Genomic DNA, 20,736 nt, shown 5'->3' with positions numbered 1-20,736 from the left:
ATGCAGCATGCAGGGTAAATGGTCTAGTGCAAGCACAAATAACTATGTTACATAAACATGTTATTTTTGTAGCGGTTATTTTAGATACATTTTTATTGACAAGTGGAGTCACTAGCAGTAAATGTATTCATTATTGATGAACTATAGGGGACACCTTTATTATTGTATATGATAATAAGTTTGCTGTATCAAATAACAATTAATTTAAGTTTTGTATAACAGTTCATTTGTGGTAGGTTTGATACTTTGTACAGGGTTATAGGGAAACTATAGAAAGTTATCCAACATGTTATCCGAAGTGTTTCGAGTTGCCTTTGAGGAAAACATGTTATTGTTCCTAAATAAGCTCCACAAATTAAGGTTTCATTTTACCTTATTTATGAAGGTATGAAAGTTTACAAAGCAAGTTATGTGTGCAAGTACACATGAAGGTGTTGGCTGTGATTGGCTGAGGAAAGTGTTTGACATGTGTCGTAACTGCAGGGGTCACTGTCCTACGTGGAGTGAACATGAGAACAATGAACCACTTCTCCATATCACAATGTATTATTGAATTCAACTTAAAATGGCTGTTGCATTGCAAGATTGTGTGCACACTGACACAGATTACCATTGATATATATACAGCGCGCGTGTTATGTGTCACAATATACCAGGCTATATGTGAACCCTAAGGGCCGTCTAACAGGTTGGCGACATATTGCACATAATCGTCAAGTCGAGCCAGAGCGCGGTGTACGTGCATAATGTTTCCCACATGTTCTCCGCAATAAACCGATGCGTCATTATCTTTATACAAACAGGGTAAAAAAGGAAAGTCGACCGCGGACCGAATTCACACTGAACCCGGCACACTCGCAGCAGACATTACCACGCAATGCACCGCCTGTGACGTCGCGGACGCGTCTCCAACTGCTGCAAGACAAAAGCTGTGTCCAAAACATTCAAATATAAATTTACCTCTACTCGGAATGTGTCACAGACGAGTCACCGCTTGTCAAAGTGACCACGTTCGATAAACAACCTAAACGAAACACGCTAACATAAAAACGCAAGATGTTCACATTTAGACACTACAGGAATATGCGTCGTGGCAATATTAACTGATAATTACAAGAAAACACAACTGCAATATACGTACGCCGTATAGCAGCCAAACCACGTGTAGAGGTACCGGTAGCGCGCGATTTCACAATTAATGTTGCACTTTCCACTTACCGATTAGTTGTGAAACTTCTTTTGAGCACATAGATCACTATTGTAAAGATCGTTGAACGACCAAAGATTCAGTAAAATTTACAAATTAGATGTAATTTATGACGCTCCGTTTGCAAGGAAGCCAGCCACCATCACTACAAATTCGTAAAAGACATTTTCAGCATAGACAACAACAATTAAAAAGTTTTTAAATGTTCCATCGTGACTCACTAAATTGTGAATAACGCATAATAAAAAGTTTTTACAGTTATTTATAAGCCAAAATTGGTAAAATTAATTTAAATTTTATCCGTAAAGTTATATTTTGCCTAATTTGGATAAAATTCGTTTATTTTGTTTTGCGGCAAAATAACGCTAAAAACAACTTAATTCGGTCTATGGTAGATTTGAATGCACCAATCGCACCTCTCTAGCAACCAATCAGATTGAGCGCCGTAATGTCAACCTATCAGAAAGCGAGAATTTTGTTTACTTGACAGTTCTGTGCGACAGCACAAGGTGTTTTATAATACGATCAATTTTAAAAGTCGATTATTCGCCTACTGCACTTTTATTTTTAAGCATATTTTATTTTACGTCATTTTTCCAGTAACTTCGTTAGCATGTGTTGATGTTTACATCTAAAGGAAAACTTTATTTTAGGGTTTTAATGATTTTTTTATGAATAATGACATCAGAGAAGAGACCTGGAAGTGAGGACACACCCGGCGATGCTGAGGAATCCGGAAAATTGGATTGGTCCAATGCCATCTGAGGCAACAAAACCTAAGCCGAAGAAACGAAAAGGTATGTACGATCTTCTATATTTGAAATTTCGGATGCTAGGGTATATAATACGGACTGTAAATTGTATGGGTAATGGGACCATGTACAGTGTATTAGATGTAAAATAGATTGTTTTGTGTATATTCATAATTTTGGAAAAAAAATTAAAAAGACATGGGATTTCTTATTGTAATTATATCAGTTTTAGGTGTTTTCAAGCTAGAATAATTTATATGTACTTTTACAATACACCATTATTATCATTGATATCGGCCCAGAGATCTATTGTAGATTTCTCTTAAAGCCAAGTACTGTTAGTTAATTTCTTACAACTATTGCAATAGTAATTTTATTAGTTTTTAAACAACTATATTTAACTATCAATGAATCACAAAATTATTGCATTCTTACTCCATTCATCAACAAACCATTTAACTTTACAAATATTTAATTATCATTTATTTTATTATTATTTAATATAATTAATAGTGTTCACCTTTTTTAAAATGCCTTTAAAACTAATAATTTGGAATATGCAGCTTTGTGAATAATTATATTATAATTTCATTGCAGTGTTAGAATTTGAATCATTGTACATAGAGAATCTCCCATCATCAGAAACTTATGAACATAGTTACATGCACAGAGATGTGGTCACTCATGTGGTTGTAACCAAAACTGACTTCATTATCACTGTTAGTCAAGATGGCCACCTCAAGTTTTGGAAGAAACAGGTAATAATAATATTTTGATTAGTTATTTAGATACAGAAGTTTCAGGCAGGGGTGCAACACTATTGGGCTCAATGGTAGTGCATCGAGTCTATAGGCCAGGGTGCTCTCATGACCTGGATCTTTTAATTGTAGTTCATTTGCCTATGAAAACTAATAAAGCATATTATTACCAAAAGTTTAACTAAGGACCTTTTTTTGCTTTGCTGTTTTATTGTGGTGCAGGGCACCAGGGTCAGTGACAAGGGGCCCCCCAGGTCCATACCTTTTTTTTGTAGGTTACCTGCCTATCAAAACTAATGAAGCGCATTATTAGTACCTATCAAAATGTTTAATTAGAGACCTTTCTTGACTTTGCTATTTTATAGACATCTGGGACCTTAGCTAGCTACACCATTGGTCTCGGATTAAGTGCCACATACATTCACTCACAATATTGTTCTTTTGAGGTTATGTAATCATTAATAATTATTATTGCTTGGGTTTGATAGTATTTGTTTGAATATTTTTTAGGAGATACAGTATTATCTTGGTTGTAGCACAATCAGAAACTTTATCAGTCTTGTATGATTAACAAAGACTACAAAAAGAATAAAAGCAACATACAAGAATCCTACTAATATACTATATAGGTGGTTCCAAATGAATGGTTAATAAAAATTACAGTCAATATTAATTTTAAATTCTAGGACGAAGGCATAGAGTTTGTGAAACACTTCCGGTGTCACCTAGCGCCGATCGCGGACGTGGCCGCCAACAGTACGGGGTCGTTGCTCTGCACAATATCATCCGAGAAAACCGTCAAAGTTTTCGACGTCGTTAATTTTGGTAGGTGCAGTTCTGATTAGTACATTAATTATTTTACATCTAGCCATACCTTAATATGATTTTTTGCCGTCCCATTTTTATCAAATTGTAGAAGCGTAGGTATAAGGTAATATTAATATCGCCCATGTTGATTCATTTCGTTTGACATTACGGTAATGTAATGTTGCCAATTAATAAAGTGTCGATTTTATCTGTGTTACCAGTACAATGTTTTAACGATTTATAATCGATTATTCGATTGTGATTAGTTATTATTTATTTTAAAATTTTACATACCTAATTATGTACGTAGACGTAAAAGCCTAAACTGATGTTTTAGGGTTCCGTATTTCAAAAGAAACCCTTATAGGATCACATTGTTGTCTGTGTTTGTTTGAAGCCCGTAGCCGTATCTAATGCGCCGAACAGGGTTACTGCGGAGTAAGATCCTTCATCTCAGGAACATGTATACATATCAAGTTGACTTTTATATCAAATACTAGGGTCTGCGATCTCTTTCATTTGTGAAAATCAAACTTATAAGTTGACGTATTGAAAAGATATGGTTGTTTATCTAAAGCAGCCTTTGGGGAGGTGAACCGGGCAATCGCCCGTGGCCTCGCTCCCCTTACAGGGGGCATCGCGCGGCACCTTAGAGGACCTTTTTTGTAATTTTAGCGACGAAACTGTTAAGACCGTGGTACTTATTTGCCTCACCCTGGGCCTAATATCGTTTAGGGCCGCCACTGCCGTTCATGTCGCATATTTTGCGAAATTACAAGCGAATCAAAATCTATCTAATTTCCGTTGACCTAGAACATGAATTAGGCAAGCTGTGTCTTACAGCATATTTAAAGGAAAAATCAGAAAAAAAAGAGTATTTTATTATTAGAAAACTCATTGCGGTTGATGAAATAACCGTGCTTAGGGATCGAACGGCAAAGATGCCAAATTTGAAGTTATTTTTTTTTTATTTTATTTATTTACTAAATATGATCTTACAGGAGTTACACCTAATGCGATTATATTTACATTGTCATATAGCCAATTCAGATACAGATACTTATATCTCTGCCCTGTCCTGTCGCCTGAAACGCCCCCCCGCCCCCTCCACCCCCCACCCACGAGAACTGGGCGGGAGTGAAAAACCCTTTCTCCGGGAAACAAAAAAAAAAAAGGGTATAATGTCTGGAATTACTGAACCGATTAAGAATAACTCTTTCAATAATAGTAAGCTACATTACTTCTGAGTGCTATAGGCTACTTTATATCCCGGGAAAAACTTGTGCACGCAGAAGGAGCGGCAAAATCCAGTAAATAACTGACATTAATATTTCAGACATGATCAACATGATGACGATAGAGTTTGAGCCCTACCGAGTGGAGTGGGTGCACTCCGCTGGAGACCCAATATCTGCATTAGCCATGTGAGTAATAATACAAGTCAATTATTATGCTATGAATCTTCTTTACAACTTTTTTTTATTGCTTTAATAACTGGACGAGCTTGCCGTTCACCTGATAAGCGATACGACCATAATTAGTAGAAACACCATCCAACACCATGTACTACAAAGTATTGTTTGATATTCCACTGCGCTCGTTATCCTGAGACATGAGATGTTAGGTCTCATTATGTCCAGTAGTTTGGCTACAATGTCCTTCAAACCGGAACACAACAGTGACTACACACTGCTGCTTGGCGGCAGAAATATACATTGCGGTGGTAACCACCCAGGCGGACTCTCACATATGAGAGACCAACCATCAATAGGCGGATTTACTGGAGACGATTTAGTCCATCATGCAAATTGCTGGTTGGTAGATTTCTAAACTCTTGCAGAGAATTCTCAAGTACTTAGGTTTCCTCAAGATTTTTCTTTCATCATTAAACTGAAAGGCAATTAATAATTTCTGCATGTCTTGGAACCATTAAATGACACGACTTCTCAGTTGACGCAATAATATATATTGAGGCCTTCAAGTTTCACTTTAGTTTATTTATATTATAATCCCAACAGATCCGACAAAAACTCGAACAAGATCCACATATTCGACGGCACGCAGGCCCTGGGCACCCCGCTGCACACATTCGAGACGCTGCACCAGAAGCCCGTGGTCACCATGAAGTACAACCCGGTGTTCGAGGCGGCAGTGTCGGTGGACAAGGCGGGGATAGTCGAGTACTGGACGGGCCCGAAGCACGAGTACTGCTTCCCGAAGAACGTCAGGTTCGAATCCAAGTTGGACACGGACTTGTTCGATTTCGTGAAGAATAAAACTTATCCGACAGGGCTAGCGTTTTCGCCGGATGGTAAGAAGATGGCGTCTATCAGTTTGGACAGAAAGGTGAGTAAAATAAAATTATAAATGATGTATCACTACATAGTATAAAACAAAGTCGCTTTCTCTGTCCCCATGTGTGCTTAAATCTTTAAAACTACGCAACAGATTTTGATGCCGTTTTTTTTAATAGATAGAGTGATTCAAGAGGAAGGTTTATATGTATAATAACATCCATTAAATAGTCAGCATTGCACGCGTACGAAGCCGAGGCGGGTCGCTAGTTAATTATAATATCATACTAACGTAGTGGGTGGGTCGAAAGGTTCTAGAGTGGAGGCCACGTACAGGCAAGCGAAATGTCGGACGCCCGCCTACAAGGTGGACGGCCGACCTGGCTAAGGTCACAGGAAGTCGCTGGATGCAGGCCGCTTCCAACAGGTCGACGTGGAGATCCTTGGGGGAGGCCTGTGTTCAGCAGTGGACTTCCTCTGGCTGAGATGATGATGATGATGATGACTAACGTAGTTATTTAAGCTTACTAACATTATGGACTGTAACTGTTTGAAATAAAGAAATTATTATTATTATTATAATGTTTTTACGCGAATGTTTGGTATTTAAATAAAAGTAGTTTACGGAGTTTTTCGGGATAACTTTATTTAATTTTTACTCCAGACGTTTCGAAGACTTTGTAGCCCTCATGGCATTCATTCCCACCTTGCCCATAAAGGCTGCAATCTTCGCAACAACGGAAGCATAATGAACAAACTAGCCTTTGCCGCGACTTCGACTGCTTTAAAAAGTTTCTTCGGTATAACAGTCCCGTTTTATATTTATCCAAGATGAAGCAATTTGTCCTTTAATTGTGTAGTGATAGGACAAATGCATCATTTCTGTTGTAGGTCCGTGTGTTCCACTTCGCCACTGGTAAACTACACAAGGTGCTGGACGAGAGCCTGCAGCGGTTCCAGGAGTTGCAGCATCAGACGCAGCAGCTACCCAACATGGAGTTCGGCAGGAGGTAAGGAAACGCGTTAACGTTTTCGATACAAGTCATCTTTATTATATTTATCCTGTGTTGTTTTAAAAGTCTTGTTAGAAGTATTACCTGTTACAAAGGTCCCGCAGCACAACGCCAATGTCATTTATATAAAACCGATATAAAAAGTAGCCTACGTGTTAATCCAGGAAATGGTTTATCCGTGTGCCAAACTTCATCAAAATCTGTTCAGCTGTTTCTGCGTTTCCTCTAACGTCGAAGCTGTTTTACAAACTTCAGTATTTATATCAGGTTAGAAGTAATTGAAACAGTTTTCGAAACATAGCAATGTTCCGTCCTTAGATAAATAATGTTTATGAATAAGACGGCTTGAGTTTAGTTTATATAAGCTAGAGTTGTGACTCTCATAAATACAAACTCCAACATCAATCCCTCACCAACTACCCTCAGGATGGCGGCAGAGCGCGACCTGGAGAAGTCGGACTCCGTGCACCTCGCCAACGTGTTATTCGACGCGAGCGGACACTTCGTGGTGTACGCCACCATGCTGGGCGTGAAGATCGTCAACCTCACCACCAACCGCTGCGTCGCCATGCTCGGCAAGCCGGAGAATTTGAGACCGCTACATCTCGCACTCTTCCAGGTACGGAATGGCAGAAAGAATTACCTGTTTCATGATAAGTGAGGAGTACTAGGGCCATAGGAAGGTAACATTATGACTAGAGAAGGGATTAGTGGCGGATTTGCCTTAAAGCCCAGTAGGCCCGGGCCTATGGCGGCCAGACGATAAAGGCGGCAAATCGGGCCAAAAAACACTGCTGAATACAAGAAATAACTCAAATGGAGAGTATCTTAATTAAGGGCTCGCGTACATTATGATTATAATCTTCCTAAATAACTATTTTGGCTGCTGAAAAAGGGGCGGCACATGGACTTGGGCCTAGAGCGGCTAGGACTGCAAATCCGCCATTGGACGGGATTATATAAGCCATTCTCATCGCTAATAGCATATTTTCTCTATTTCATGTTGCATAATTACGATCTCTAATTATGACCATCATTACAATAAATTAAAATGAAATTAGATGTACATATACTCTGTTTAAATGAAATCAAATGTGTATATCAAACATCAACACACTCATCCCTTTATTCTCAAAGGAGTAGGCAGAGAAAACTGCAAACTGATACAGCTACTTTTCGCCGTTCGTATTCCGTTCCATAATGATAGGGGGCGAGCCTCTCACCATATCGAGCAAAAATTCTAGACTCCAGGCTGAAACGAAAAACCCAATATCACTATCCGGCTCGGGTATCCAACCCGAGACCTCAGCACCGCAATCTTACCGTAATAAAACTACGTCACTGAGTCAGTGTAAATATCAAATTGTATATTACCTGTCTAATATGTTAACTGGTACAATACGGCCGCTTGATCTTGGCCGGCTTGAAGTTAGTCACAAATGGCTATAAATTCATCGTTACAAAGAACTAGCAGGTGATCATAGATAAATAAAATACTTTATTTATAACGTAGATGAACAAACTTGCACTTATGATACGTTAAAATAATTTATAATAATAATAATAATTATTATTAAATAAAACTTAAGACCACTTATATAACTACAGACATTAGAAATAAAATTAACATGCAATATAAGGCATAAGGTAAACCAAAGTACGAGTAGTGAGCTCGGGCTGACACGTAAGGGGAAATAAAAGGATAACGTACAGAGAACGTGTGTTGTGGCTAACTTCAAACCCGTCGAGGTGCAGCCATCATCTAGGTAATTAAAGAGAGGCATATTAGAAAATAGTTGTCAAATAATCTTCAATGTATAAATGATCATTATTTTTTGTACGAACTATCATTGTTTAATTATTATTTTCATTTATAACTCTGTAGCTTTGATTGAAATTGCAAATCGAATAAATTGAGTAATCGGGTTGAATTCTACAGTTACTCATCCAAAAATTGAATTAATTGACTAATCAGGTTGAATTCTACAGTTCCTAATTCATTAATTACCCTTGAAATATTATTTTCAGGGCCGCCCCAACCAGCCCAAAGTGGCCACCACACTCGAGATGGAAGGCTCAGAGAACCCAACATTGTTAAACATCAAGATCGACCCGACGCTCCTCTGCACCGCGTACAAGAAGAACCGATTCTACTTGTTCACGCAGCGAAGTCCCGACGACATCAAGAGTCCTGATGCTGATCGAGATATATTTAACGAGAAGCCTTCGAAGGAGGATATTATATCCGCTACGGAGGGGCAAGGTAAGTGACAATCCAGCGACTGCGTTGCCATACCTGAGAGTTTCCATCAGGCCGGCATAATATGGTAGATTCTTATGTTTGATTTAGTCTATTATTTTATATGTAACAGTAAATAATATGAAAAGGAAATTCTTTTGTGAAATCAGTTACAAATTGGTTGAATAATAAAGCAGTTGTTCATATTTGAAATATAAGAGTAAAAGTGGGGAATAGGTGGGGTTATCGCGCTGTCCTTTTCTCACATGCAACATCATGGTCGGTGGCACTGGGTGACGTCACATTTTAATATTGCTGTAATTTGACTGTTTCCCTTTCCAAACTTCAAAGCTTTATACCTTATTTATTATTGCGTGGATTTTGAAAAATATTTGTTCCATAGATTTTGGCTGAAATACATTTTTGATAAATTTATTAAAAAAAAGTCGTCAACTACCCTATTGTGTCGACTAGTGAGGAGCAATCATGTTTCCACTACCTGGACCCTACTCCATTAATCATCAGGTGCAGTGCAAACGTTTTCTGGACCCGTAAAAAAAACAATGTCAGAGATCACCTGTTCATGTATAGGCTAGCTGCTAGCATATTATTCATTATGCGCTAATATGGCGGGTATTAAAATTTTTGGGACGGTGATCGCTTTCCGAGTGGATACCAGCATCTTATCACCAACAAATGGCTTAGGGTAAAGACATTTAACGTTAGTATAAAAATAATATCATATAATATTATATAAAAATTATACGGAATAACTTTGAAGAGACCATTTAATCTAGAAGCTATATTGGTAAATCGTTATAAACATACCCTTTTTTTTCCCCAGGATACCTGCCATTTAGTCGTTAGTACCGGTGTGTCGTTATAACCGGTTTCTATTATATCACTATTGTATTTGTGCAGGTGTGCAGCGCATATACGAGCAGGCGATAATCCACACGTCGGTGGGCGACGTCCATGTCCGTCTGTTCGGCAAGGACGTGCCACGTAGTGCAGAGAACTTTAGCGTGCACGCGCGCAACGGATACTACAATGGACACATCTTCCACCGCGTCATCAAAGGATTCATGGTGCAGACTGGCGATCCTACAGGTATGGCGTGCACTAAATTGCACTAATTTGCACTAAATTTCATTATACACATTATTTTTGATCATGATTAATGACCTACCCAACATTTTACGCAATGCAGTGTTTAATGTTTGCTGATGATATTAAATTATTTATGTCAATTTCGCATGATAGTGACAGTGATGCGCTGCAACGTGATATTGATGCTGTTGCAAGGTGGAGTGAAATAAATAAGCTACCACTTAATTCTTCTAAGTGTAACATTATTACCTTTTCACGTTCCCGGAAACCACTTACAATTACTTATACACTAGGAGGGGTGATCCTTGATAGAGTTACATCTATACGTGATCTAGGAATTATTATTGACTCCAAACTAAACTTCCATGAGCACATTATAAGCACCTGTAGAGCTGCTCACAAGTCATTAGGCTTCATTATCAGAACCTCCGCGCATTTCACAAATATTAACGTTCTTAAATTATTATATAAATCCTATGTAAGAAGTAAATTAGAATATAATGCTATTATATGGGATCCCCGTGAAAAAATGTATACTCTCATGGTGGAGAAAATACATAAAAAGTTTTGTCGGCACTTATATCTTCGGATGTATGGGTACTATCCATTTTTATTTCCTTCACTTTTTGTGACTGGGATGGTAGGTTATGATACGTTGCAACTCAGGCGCAAATTAGCTTGCATTTTACATTTTTATTTACTTTTGCGGCATAAAATTGACAATCCATCGGTACGTGACAATATTCACCTATACGTTCCCAACCAGTACATTCGGGCCGTTGGGCGGAGAAGACACAATCTCCTCACTGGTCCAGCTGTTTGGCATCTTACGCAAACAAGCAATACTCCCACCGCCAAGGCTATAGCTTTATTAAATGCGTATCTTGAGAGTAGGCCGGATGCCGACATATTTGTCGATAATAGTCACACCATTTATAAAAATGTGTATTTATTTTTAAGTCATTTTGTTACTTAATTTAAGCATCTTACTTAAATTTAATAAGCTGTTCCCATAATGTAGAATGTAAGTAGTTGTATTGTCTTGATAATTTTTATTGTTTCGTTTTGTTTTATTTTGTCTATTTGTTGTTTTTTCTTTTTGTTTTTTTTTTTCACTCAAGCGTCTTGGTGTATTTCCACTGTAAGCTTTTGCGATACTTAATTGATAAATAAATAAATAAATAAATATACAACCGAAGACTCCATAAGGAAAAGGAACTAAATTTAATACACTGCATTTCACTATGAAATTAATTTTAATGTCGCACTCTATGACTGCCTCATTGGCGTAGTTATATTGCATGCGACTTCTCTGAGGTCCCGGGTTAAAATCCCGGGTCGGACAAGGTGATATTGGGTTTTCTTCTCAGCATCAATCCCGGAGTTTGAAATTTGTGCCCGATATACTATAGGTTTGCCTCTTGACAAATCATGGGACGGCACATACATAACGAAAAGTGGGTGTCGTAGTTTTATCTCTGCTTACCCCTACGGAGATAACGGCATGATGTACTTGTTTCTATGAATACTGTAGAAAATAATTACAACTACGTTTTAAAGCCCAGAACTTTTAAAAGCTGTATATACAAAAAAAGTAATAATTAAGCATCATATTTCTGAAATAGCTTGTCTTTGGTTGTTAATTTTTTTTTATTAGGATATTGTTTCATTCATTTCTGTTAATTCCGTGCGATATCCTAAAGTGAACATCACTTTAATTTACAATCAACATTATTGGACAGAATATTTAATAAGAAGTATTTTGGTAGTTTATTAAAAAATATATAAAAAAAAATATTTCTAAATCTTTGTATATTGCTCAAAACTAGCCACCATTGTAGATAGAAATGATCCAGGCCGTTCTTAGATTGCCCTAACGTAAGATTGTAATAGAAGAAGAATAAAAGCGGCGGTAGCCTAGTTGGGTGTAGAACGGACTGCCAAGACGAATGTCCGTAGGTTCAAATCCCAGGGGCACACACCTCTGACTTTTCTAAAATTATGTGTGTATTCTTTGTGAATTTATCGTTCGCTTTAACGGTGAAGGAAAACATCGTGAGGAAACCTGCACATCTGAGAAGTTCTCTATAGGAATTTCGAAGATGTGTGAAGTCTACCAATCCGCACTAGCGTGGTGGACTAAGGCCTAATGCCTCTCAGTAGTAGAGGGGGCCCGTGCTCAGCAGTGGGCAAGTATATAATACAGGGCTGATATTATTATTATTATTAAGATTGTAATATGAATGAGTTGTGTTGGTTCAGGCACGGGCACGGGCGGGGAGAGTATCTGGGGCGGCGAGTTCGCGGACGAGTTCCGCCCGCAGCTGAAGCACGACCGGCCCTACACGCTGAGCATGGCCAACGCCGGCCCCAACACCAACGGCAGCCAGTTCTTCATCACGCTCGCGCCCACCGTACGTACACTCATACTTTTCTTTCTTTAAATGACGAGACGAGTATTCCGCTCGCTCTATGGCAAACAATACGACCGACCATAAACAATAGAAACACCGTTCCTTGCATTACAAAGTATTGTTTGTTATTCCACTGCGCTCGCCATACTGAGACATGAGATGTTAAATCTTAAGTCCAATAGTTACACTGGCTACAATGTCCTTCCAACCGGAACACAACAGTGTTTACACTTTGCTGTTTAGCGGCCGAAATATACATTGCGGTGGTACCTACCCAGGTGGACTCACATATGAGACACCTATCACTAGTAAAATAATACGTACAAACACTAATGTAGATTTAACGTCTTCAAATATGGACAGCCTCCTAATACTTTTTGCGAGCACGTTAAAATTACCCCATTGCACTTGATGGTAAGTGAAGTAGGGTTCAATAGCATGTCGACTGACAAGACAACATTACCCCTCGGTAGTCGACACAATTTTGCCGGCCTGTTGGAACCGGATATACACAGGCTGATCCGAGAACGCCAACCTTAGGTGGGCCACTATGGCGGGTTTTAACACCTTGTATACGGCGGTCGCTATCCGGGCGGTCCGGTCGCTAGCAGGTAACTTTATGTCTGTCATCACGAGCAAATTAGTCACATAATATTAGGTGATCGTTATTCATAAAAGGAAAGAAATAGGAATTAGTGAAAGGAGATTACTTTATACTGGGCATTTGACAAAAAAAAAAACTCAATAGAAAGTGTTACTTCACGTTACAAATAAATGTTCTAAATTGTTCCAGCCATAAACAATATCGCCACATGAAACAAAATCAAACTGTCACTGTACAATAGAAAAAATACACGAACACGTAATAGATTTTTTTTAGAGGGGCGAACTACGTATCAAATAGCGGAACCTCGATCCCAACCCCTATGAGAAACACTTGACCTCATTTTTGTACTTAGAAATAAAAACTTATTTTATATATTTTTTTTTTAAAAAACCCTTTTTTTCCTCGGCAAAATGTTCCAATTTGTTCCAGCCATGGTTAGACAACAAGCACACGGTATTCGGTCGCGTGGTGCGAGGGATGGAAGTCGTTCAGAACATCGGCAGTGTGAAGACCAATCCTAAAACAGACAAACCTTATGAAGACATTAGGATCATATCCATCACTGTGAAATAACATTCGAAGATAAATGTAAATAATTTATTATGTAATAAAATTTATAGTATAATAACATATGGGTTTTGTGTCTTGCTAAAGTAAATCGGACCTTATGGTGAGTTTATAGATTGGGTTTATGGTTCAAACCATTGATTCCCAATGTCATACAGTTTAGTCGATTGCTTAAAATCTTAAGATTTCTCATATTCTGAAAATACCAATGTATTTGTACCCAGGCAATGAACTATATTTTGATTATTTGTAGCTATACACCAGCAGCTCATCCACGCGTAAAGGCCCACTATCGCGTACATTTCACCACGAATACACATATTTAATATTCGGGACCCTTTCACTAACATTCATAAACGTTAGTAAATTGGTTTTAATGTATACCTATTTACACACAATAAAGAAATAAAATAACAATGGTGATATGTGGGATAACGTATGTGGAATGAATGTATAATTTATAATATAAAAATATGCGAATGAATTTTATGGCTTTAGCAGTTACAGCGCCATCTTTGGAGGAATAGCCAAACTAATGAAGTACCTTTAAAAATTACCGACATCTACCGGCGAGAGGCTTGTTACGCACAAATTTAAAAATTTCGGACTACGTTCACTAATATAATATAAGATCATGCTATGATCAACAGGATCGGACCATCAATGAAAAATATTGCCTAAAGGGTCAATGCAAAAAGGAGACAATTTATTTCTTTTGTGAATTTTCGTTGCGTGCGCTGTGTAAACGGTTAAAGTATCATAAAAATCATCTCGGGAAAATATATATAGTGGGACTTTTATCCCGGAAAACTCTTACACGCTGGCAAAGCCTCGAGCAAAAGCTCGTACATATTATAAAGTTTGAGTAGATAACTTCCAAAAATACGATTAACGCGTAACGAAACACATTTTCTAGAATTTATATTTAGGTAGGTTAATATCACAATAATTATGTTTTAGACCCTGAGAACTGTAATAATTAGTAAGTACCTAATTACTATTATTTACATAATTATTGTTTATTAATTAGGCCTAATTAATAATTGATGTTAATTACGGAAGGTATGCAAAACATAAGCCGAAAATAATTTGCGTGATTATAAACATATGTACCTCGTTAGGATTTCTGGAAAATTCTAATCTATATTCAATAATAAGATGGGCTTTGTTTTGTTGACCTTTTAAGAATTTAGTTTTCATAGTAAAATTATTTATTTAATCCGATGATTATTTTTTTATACAACGAGTAAGAAATCCAATTCATAGAATTTAATGCTATTAAAGTTTATACATAGGATATTGTAGAATAATAAATTGACTAAAAACGGTAACAGATGGCGCTGTAACATCATTTGAGTTTGTAAGTTACTTTAAAAACTAATTGTAATATGACTTTAAATAATATTTTTTTTCTTATAGTATACCATATTATATTTAAGTATAATTAACATTTGGTAGTTACAGTAGCACAGCAGGTTAATCAGTTGAGAATGGAGAGGTCCACGCGTTCGATTCCCGTACTAAGGCAAAAGGATTGCGTGAATCCCAATTACTTAATACTTGTTAAAAGTGTTGATGTTGTGGGTAATAAGAATAAGTCGACATATTTATTGACATTCACGACTTAAGACGTATTTATTACCATACTATAACTGTTCGCGGCGCCGCCAAGGACAAGTTTGTTCCCATGATAAAAAGATTATTGCATATATAGGGACATTAACTTCCTATAACGAAAATAATTTTCAGCATCGTAGAAGTAATTTCGGAAAAAAACGCAAATCAAAAATAATCTCTTCGACTTTCTGAAAAACTGCAGCGACGCATAAATTGCGCACTTTGAATTTTTTGTAATTATTGCTTAGATACAGAAAAAGACAATTAGGTGCCTGTATCTTTATTAAAAGATTCTTTAATTTTAGTTTGAAATGTCATATTTGCAATTATATTTATTATTGTCACAATTTATCTTTTTAATTAACTGACGCTAGATTTGATACTTATTATACACGGATATAAATTTAATAAAAATTATAAAAATATTGATCTTCAGTTTATTTTATCTTTACAATAGTACTGAAAACCCGGACGTATTTATATCCCTTATCGAAATTATCACGTCTACATTTGATATACGAAGGACGTTTGCGACGACTTAAAATTCCATATGATTCTAAACTATAGCTAGAAATCCATATATCATGGCCATGGGCGCCGCCAAGATCAGTTTTAGGGAGGTGCACCTGCACCTTCATAATGTTATTATGTATGTGCTGTGTACCGTGTACACATTTTAAAATGTTATTATGCATACCTACTGTATATTACATGATTAAGTATCTTTGTACATTGGTTCAGTGCCTAATAAATAAAAGATAAAAATAAATTTTTTTTGGAGGAAGATTCTGATATCTCTACTAATTAATCGAAAATACATGCTCATATCTTTGATTAAATAATTAAGAATCGCGCAAAGTGACAATCCATAGTCATGGCTCGGGCTGGGCATGGAATAGAGTCTTAGAGGCATACTATGTATGATATATTTGATTAAAAAAATAAACTTAATCATGCCTAACCAATAAATTATGTTTATACATATCAAAACACTAAATATAATAGAATTTATAGGCAATTGGCTTCATAGGTTACCTAATATTTTTACCTTATTTATTGATATATATTTTTTCATTCCCAGTACGTATGTTATAGTCACGCTGTTAGTTACTATTCTTTGCTTTTTATCTATAGAAAATGTACCTCTAGTTAGGTCTTGCGGGGGCTCGCCGGATCACGCAGTGCCCCCTAAGGAAATGTCGAAAATATTGAAAAAATTGCCATTCAAAAGTATAGAGGAGGGGTGTACAAGAAATTAGAGGCTTACAACTTTCGAGAATTAGCGTGCCATCAAAGAAGAGGTGACAAGAAAAGGCTGCCTATAGTAATGTATCATAATATAAACCGAGATAAGCCTGTCAGGCATATTTAGCGCATCAAAATATCCAAGAGCAAATATGTGCACATACAATGAGCAGAGTAAATTGTTTACGCGGCCATGCTATAAACCTTATTCTCCGTTTATATACAAAAAGTAGTACTTACTTACCTAAATTATGTTTGTAAATCCTATTTTAATTTTAAAATCAAGAACTTAGTGTTGGGATTTATGTTCTGGAGTCAAAAGGAGATAATTTTTAAAAGCATTTTTTTTTATATTTACCTTGGATAACTCAGGCAGGTACAGGCTTCAATTTTATGTCAGCCTAGTGGAAAAGGGCTGACGAAATGAATTTCTTGGATTCAATCCTGCCTTTAATTTTTCCAACATACGATTTCATTCTAAATTATTGCTCGGTAAAGGAAAACATCTTGAGGAAACCTACATCATACCATATTATAGGTAAGGTTTGCCAAACCGCATAAGGTTGACGTAGCGGGGAAACGAGCTAACTACTCTCAATTGTAGAGGCTCGTTACGTATGGGGTCATGTAAAACTGAATACGCAATAAAAATGAAATTTACGTAGATTGGAAAAACTATTACTTGGAAAATAATTACTCAATCATTTTATTATTCAGAGCGATGATTTAAACAACATTCGTTAACATGCGAAAAGGTCAATAAAATATCGGGGTTTTCAAAAAAGGAATCATTGCTTTACGATTCGCGTTCGATAATAAATTTAACGGCATTAGAGCTGGACTGAGGCGGCTAAACCGATTAGCTATTAATTTAATAGCTGTAGCCTTTTACCGCGAAAAGAACGTTCGTGAATAGATATAATACTTACCTACAGTTTTATTTGCAAAGTGCATTTTAAGAAGTGGATTTTTTATCAAGTATATTTGCATATTTGATCTCCGAGGTAACTCACTTCCTACCTATAATGTGTAAACGTTAAATGTATAAAACTTTGTTCATTACAATTTGTTTATTCGCACGGCAGTAAGTTTTAAGTGGCAGCACTTTACAGGGTTATGACTTTTAATGTCCATAATGACCACCTACCCACATAATCTACGAGCCCACCATACGTTTCGGGTGTAAAAAATCAAGGTCAAACATACAATAACACAAAAGCAAACAATAAGAGTCCTCATAAAATGAAGGAATTTTAGCTGCATTTTTATTTTCCTTCTATTTAGTTGTGTATTATCTTGTTGAGGGAACAGGACGGCGGAACATGCCGTCTCGCTCACACTGCACGCTTCGCACAGCGCCCCCCTCCGGCCCCCGCGCGTCGCCCGCATATATTTTCTTGCATCGGGCAGCGCGGCTACCCCGCCTCCGCGCCTCGCCCAAAATTTTTGTTTCCATTGTCCGTGACGAATATTCATGCAATATTCCAGAATTTACAAATTTCTATTTATAATCGTGTAACGAAAGTAATATGTATTTATTATATACGATATACAGGGTTTTCTAAAAGGAATTGCTTCGTATTTTGTTTTACAACATAAGTATAATTTATAATTAAGTACTTATTAAGCTCATGTAACGGATGTTTACAAGTATAATTATAAAATCGAAAGCCATCAAATAAAATACTTAGGTACTTAGATCTAATCAGATACTTATGTGTCCAGTAAAATAAGGTCTAAAACCCAAATAAGGCTTTAAATTGAACATGTGCTATCTTATTCGTTTGCAAATTATTGGTTCTTTGGTACATATTAGAGTTAAGACTATTTACCACTCAAGATACCAATTGTTGTGACTTTAATAATGACTTTTCAAACGATGCGGTATTTATTAAAATTACGGCTACTTAATGACTTTTCTTTTTTAAAAACCTTATTTAATTTATCGTGCAGTTGGATACGTCTGATATTTTTTTTATATTACCTATATTTTACCACGTCGCGTCGCGGCTATACGACTTTACTTGTACAATGGAAATAGAGTCGTCGATTCTCGGTAATGGCACGAAGTCGTAAACAGCCCGCCGCGGCCTCGCGCTACGCTACGAACTCACCCGCCAATCGCGTCAAAGTTGTACTTCGTATCACGTCATTTTCGGCCAATGAACGCTCGAGTTCATGACGCGATATCTAAAAATAGCTTATCTGAGTCACGGCATAAAAGCAGTGGTTGTTTCTTAACAATGTTTAGAAACAAGTGGAACGTCGAGTGTGTCGGACGTGCGTTGCCGCATGAGAAAGTTTTGAAGTTCGCGCAGTGAGTTCAGTGATACCGAAGCGTTCGGTGCAGACACATGGTTCGGCACTCCGGCCACGGCATGGAGACCACTTTCTATGACGAGCAGTATCCCATCAGCGGCCCCGTGGAGAACCTGAAGCGGCCCCTCACGTTAGACGTGGGCGCGGCGTGAAGCGCGCCAGGCTCGGCGGGGCACCCGTACTCTCATCTCCAGACCTACAGATGCTGAAGCTCGGCTCGCCAGAGCTCGAGAAACTGATCATCCAGAACGGCTTGGTGACGACGGCCACCCCACTCCAGGTGCGCCGGTGCTGTTCCCCGCGGTCGCGCCTACCGAAGAGCAAGAGATGTACGCGCGGCCATTCGTCGAGGCGCTAGACAAGCTGCACCACGGCGAGGTAGACCCCGATCGGGCGGCGAGTGTACGCCGACCTGGACCGGCCGCTCGAGCGGTACCCCACGCCCGTGGTGAAGGACGAGCCGCAGACGGTGCCCAGCGCCGCCAGCTCTCCTCCACTTTCCCCTATTGACATGGACACGCAGGAGCGGATCAAACTGGAGCGCAAGCGACAGAGGAATCGAGTGGCCGCTTCCAAATGCAGGCGGCGCAAGCTCGAAACGCATCTCCAAGCTGGAGGACAAGGTGAAGATCCTGAAGGGCGAGAACGCGGAGCTGGCGCAAATGGTGGTGAAGCTAAAGAGCACGTACACCGACTGAAGGAGCAAGTGCTGGAGCACGCCAACGGCGGCTGCCACATCGAGTCGCACTTCTGATCGCGCCGCTGCCGCCGCCGCCGCGCCTCCACATTCCATGCTAGTCGCGCCCGCCAGGACGCAGCATACAAAGCGATTTGTGATCTTATTTTTACTGTGTAATATATAGTTATGAGCCTAGTGTGTAAGGTTTTGCTACGTTACGTGGACGTGTCGTTAAGTTTGAGAGATTAGATTGCCAGTGATGACTGACGAGTGCCTGCGGAGTGCGGAACGTTCGCTCGCTCCCGAAGGATGTACTTAGCGCGAGTCGTTCTCGGCTTCCGTCGTAAGTTGCAGAACTGATTGTTTGCCCGTATCAGTATTGCGTTGTCTCATTTTGTTTAGAATAGTGTAGAAACTAGAAAGGATAATCGTGCGACGTCATTCGTTTGCAGTCTGAGTGGACGAGGTTTGTGCGACGTTGCCGATCGCGCCTCGCGCGGTGAATTTCCCGTTTCAGCGATGTTGCCACACTCGCACCGCGCTAGTCGCTGAACCGGCCATTTCTATTGTTCCCCGCGTGTGCCGTCCATTGTGTTGTGTATATTTTTTCTGTCGGACAGAATCTTATTATGATAATTACGTTCAATTTGGTCGCAATTAATGGCGTAGAGGGAGAGAGAATTGTCGGTTCGGGTCGGCAATCGCGCGGGTGCGAGCAGGACGGCACGGCGAGGGACCGGCAACGGCGCGCCGTACCAAGTCACGAGCGGATGTTCTGCTAATTAAAATTCCGCCTGCGCCGCCCTCGCGGAATGGCGGCCATGTGTTCAACAGTCGGACGTTCCGAATCACGTTTTGTTGCACAAGGTTAACTTTTTAATCGCGACGATGTCGTTTTGACGCCACCGCGAGCTGGAACGACGTCGTCGCCACGCTTGATTGTTTCAAGACAAATTACGCGCTTGTTGTGTGCATGAATGTGTATGTGTGTGTTTTTGTGCGTGTGTGCGCACGTTGTACGAGAGAGCGTGTGCATTGTGCAAAGTATTTTCCCCAACGCGAAAGAATATTTCTTGAACTGAACCGGTGCTCTTAGAGGACGCGACTT

At 38.7% G+C, this 20,736-nt stretch overlaps 2 protein-coding genes and 1 pseudogene across 2 annotated transcripts in view; 2 read left to right on the top strand and 1 right to left on the bottom strand.

The window, feature by feature from the left end:
- Window positions 1–20,736, bottom strand: part of LOC115452082 (CD109 antigen) — a 104,065-nt gene that overhangs the window by 69,311 nt on the left and 14,018 nt on the right.
- On the top strand, window positions 1,782–13,831 carry LOC119189478 (peptidylprolyl isomerase domain and WD repeat-containing protein 1-like). Its single transcript, XM_037439274.1, is given in 12 exon segments — window positions 1,782–1,939; window positions 1,941–2,004; window positions 2,557–2,717; window positions 3,404–3,542; window positions 4,861–4,948; window positions 5,543–5,870; window positions 6,710–6,828; window positions 7,258–7,450; window positions 8,860–9,094; window positions 9,992–10,180; window positions 12,443–12,594; window positions 13,631–13,831. Coding segments are annotated over 12 exon segments (1,866 nt in total). The 5' UTR covers window positions 1,782–1,885; the 3' UTR covers window positions 13,775–13,831.
- Window positions 18,859–20,354, top strand: LOC119189480 (annotated as a pseudogene).

The sequence above is a fragment of the Manduca sexta genome, chromosome 16 (assembly GCF_014839805.1).
Source record: "Manduca sexta isolate Smith_Timp_Sample1 chromosome 16, JHU_Msex_v1.0, whole genome shotgun sequence".
Lineage (NCBI taxonomy): Eukaryota > Metazoa > Arthropoda > Insecta > Lepidoptera > Sphingidae > Manduca > Manduca sexta.
This window is presented reverse-complemented; position numbering and strand designations above follow the sequence as displayed.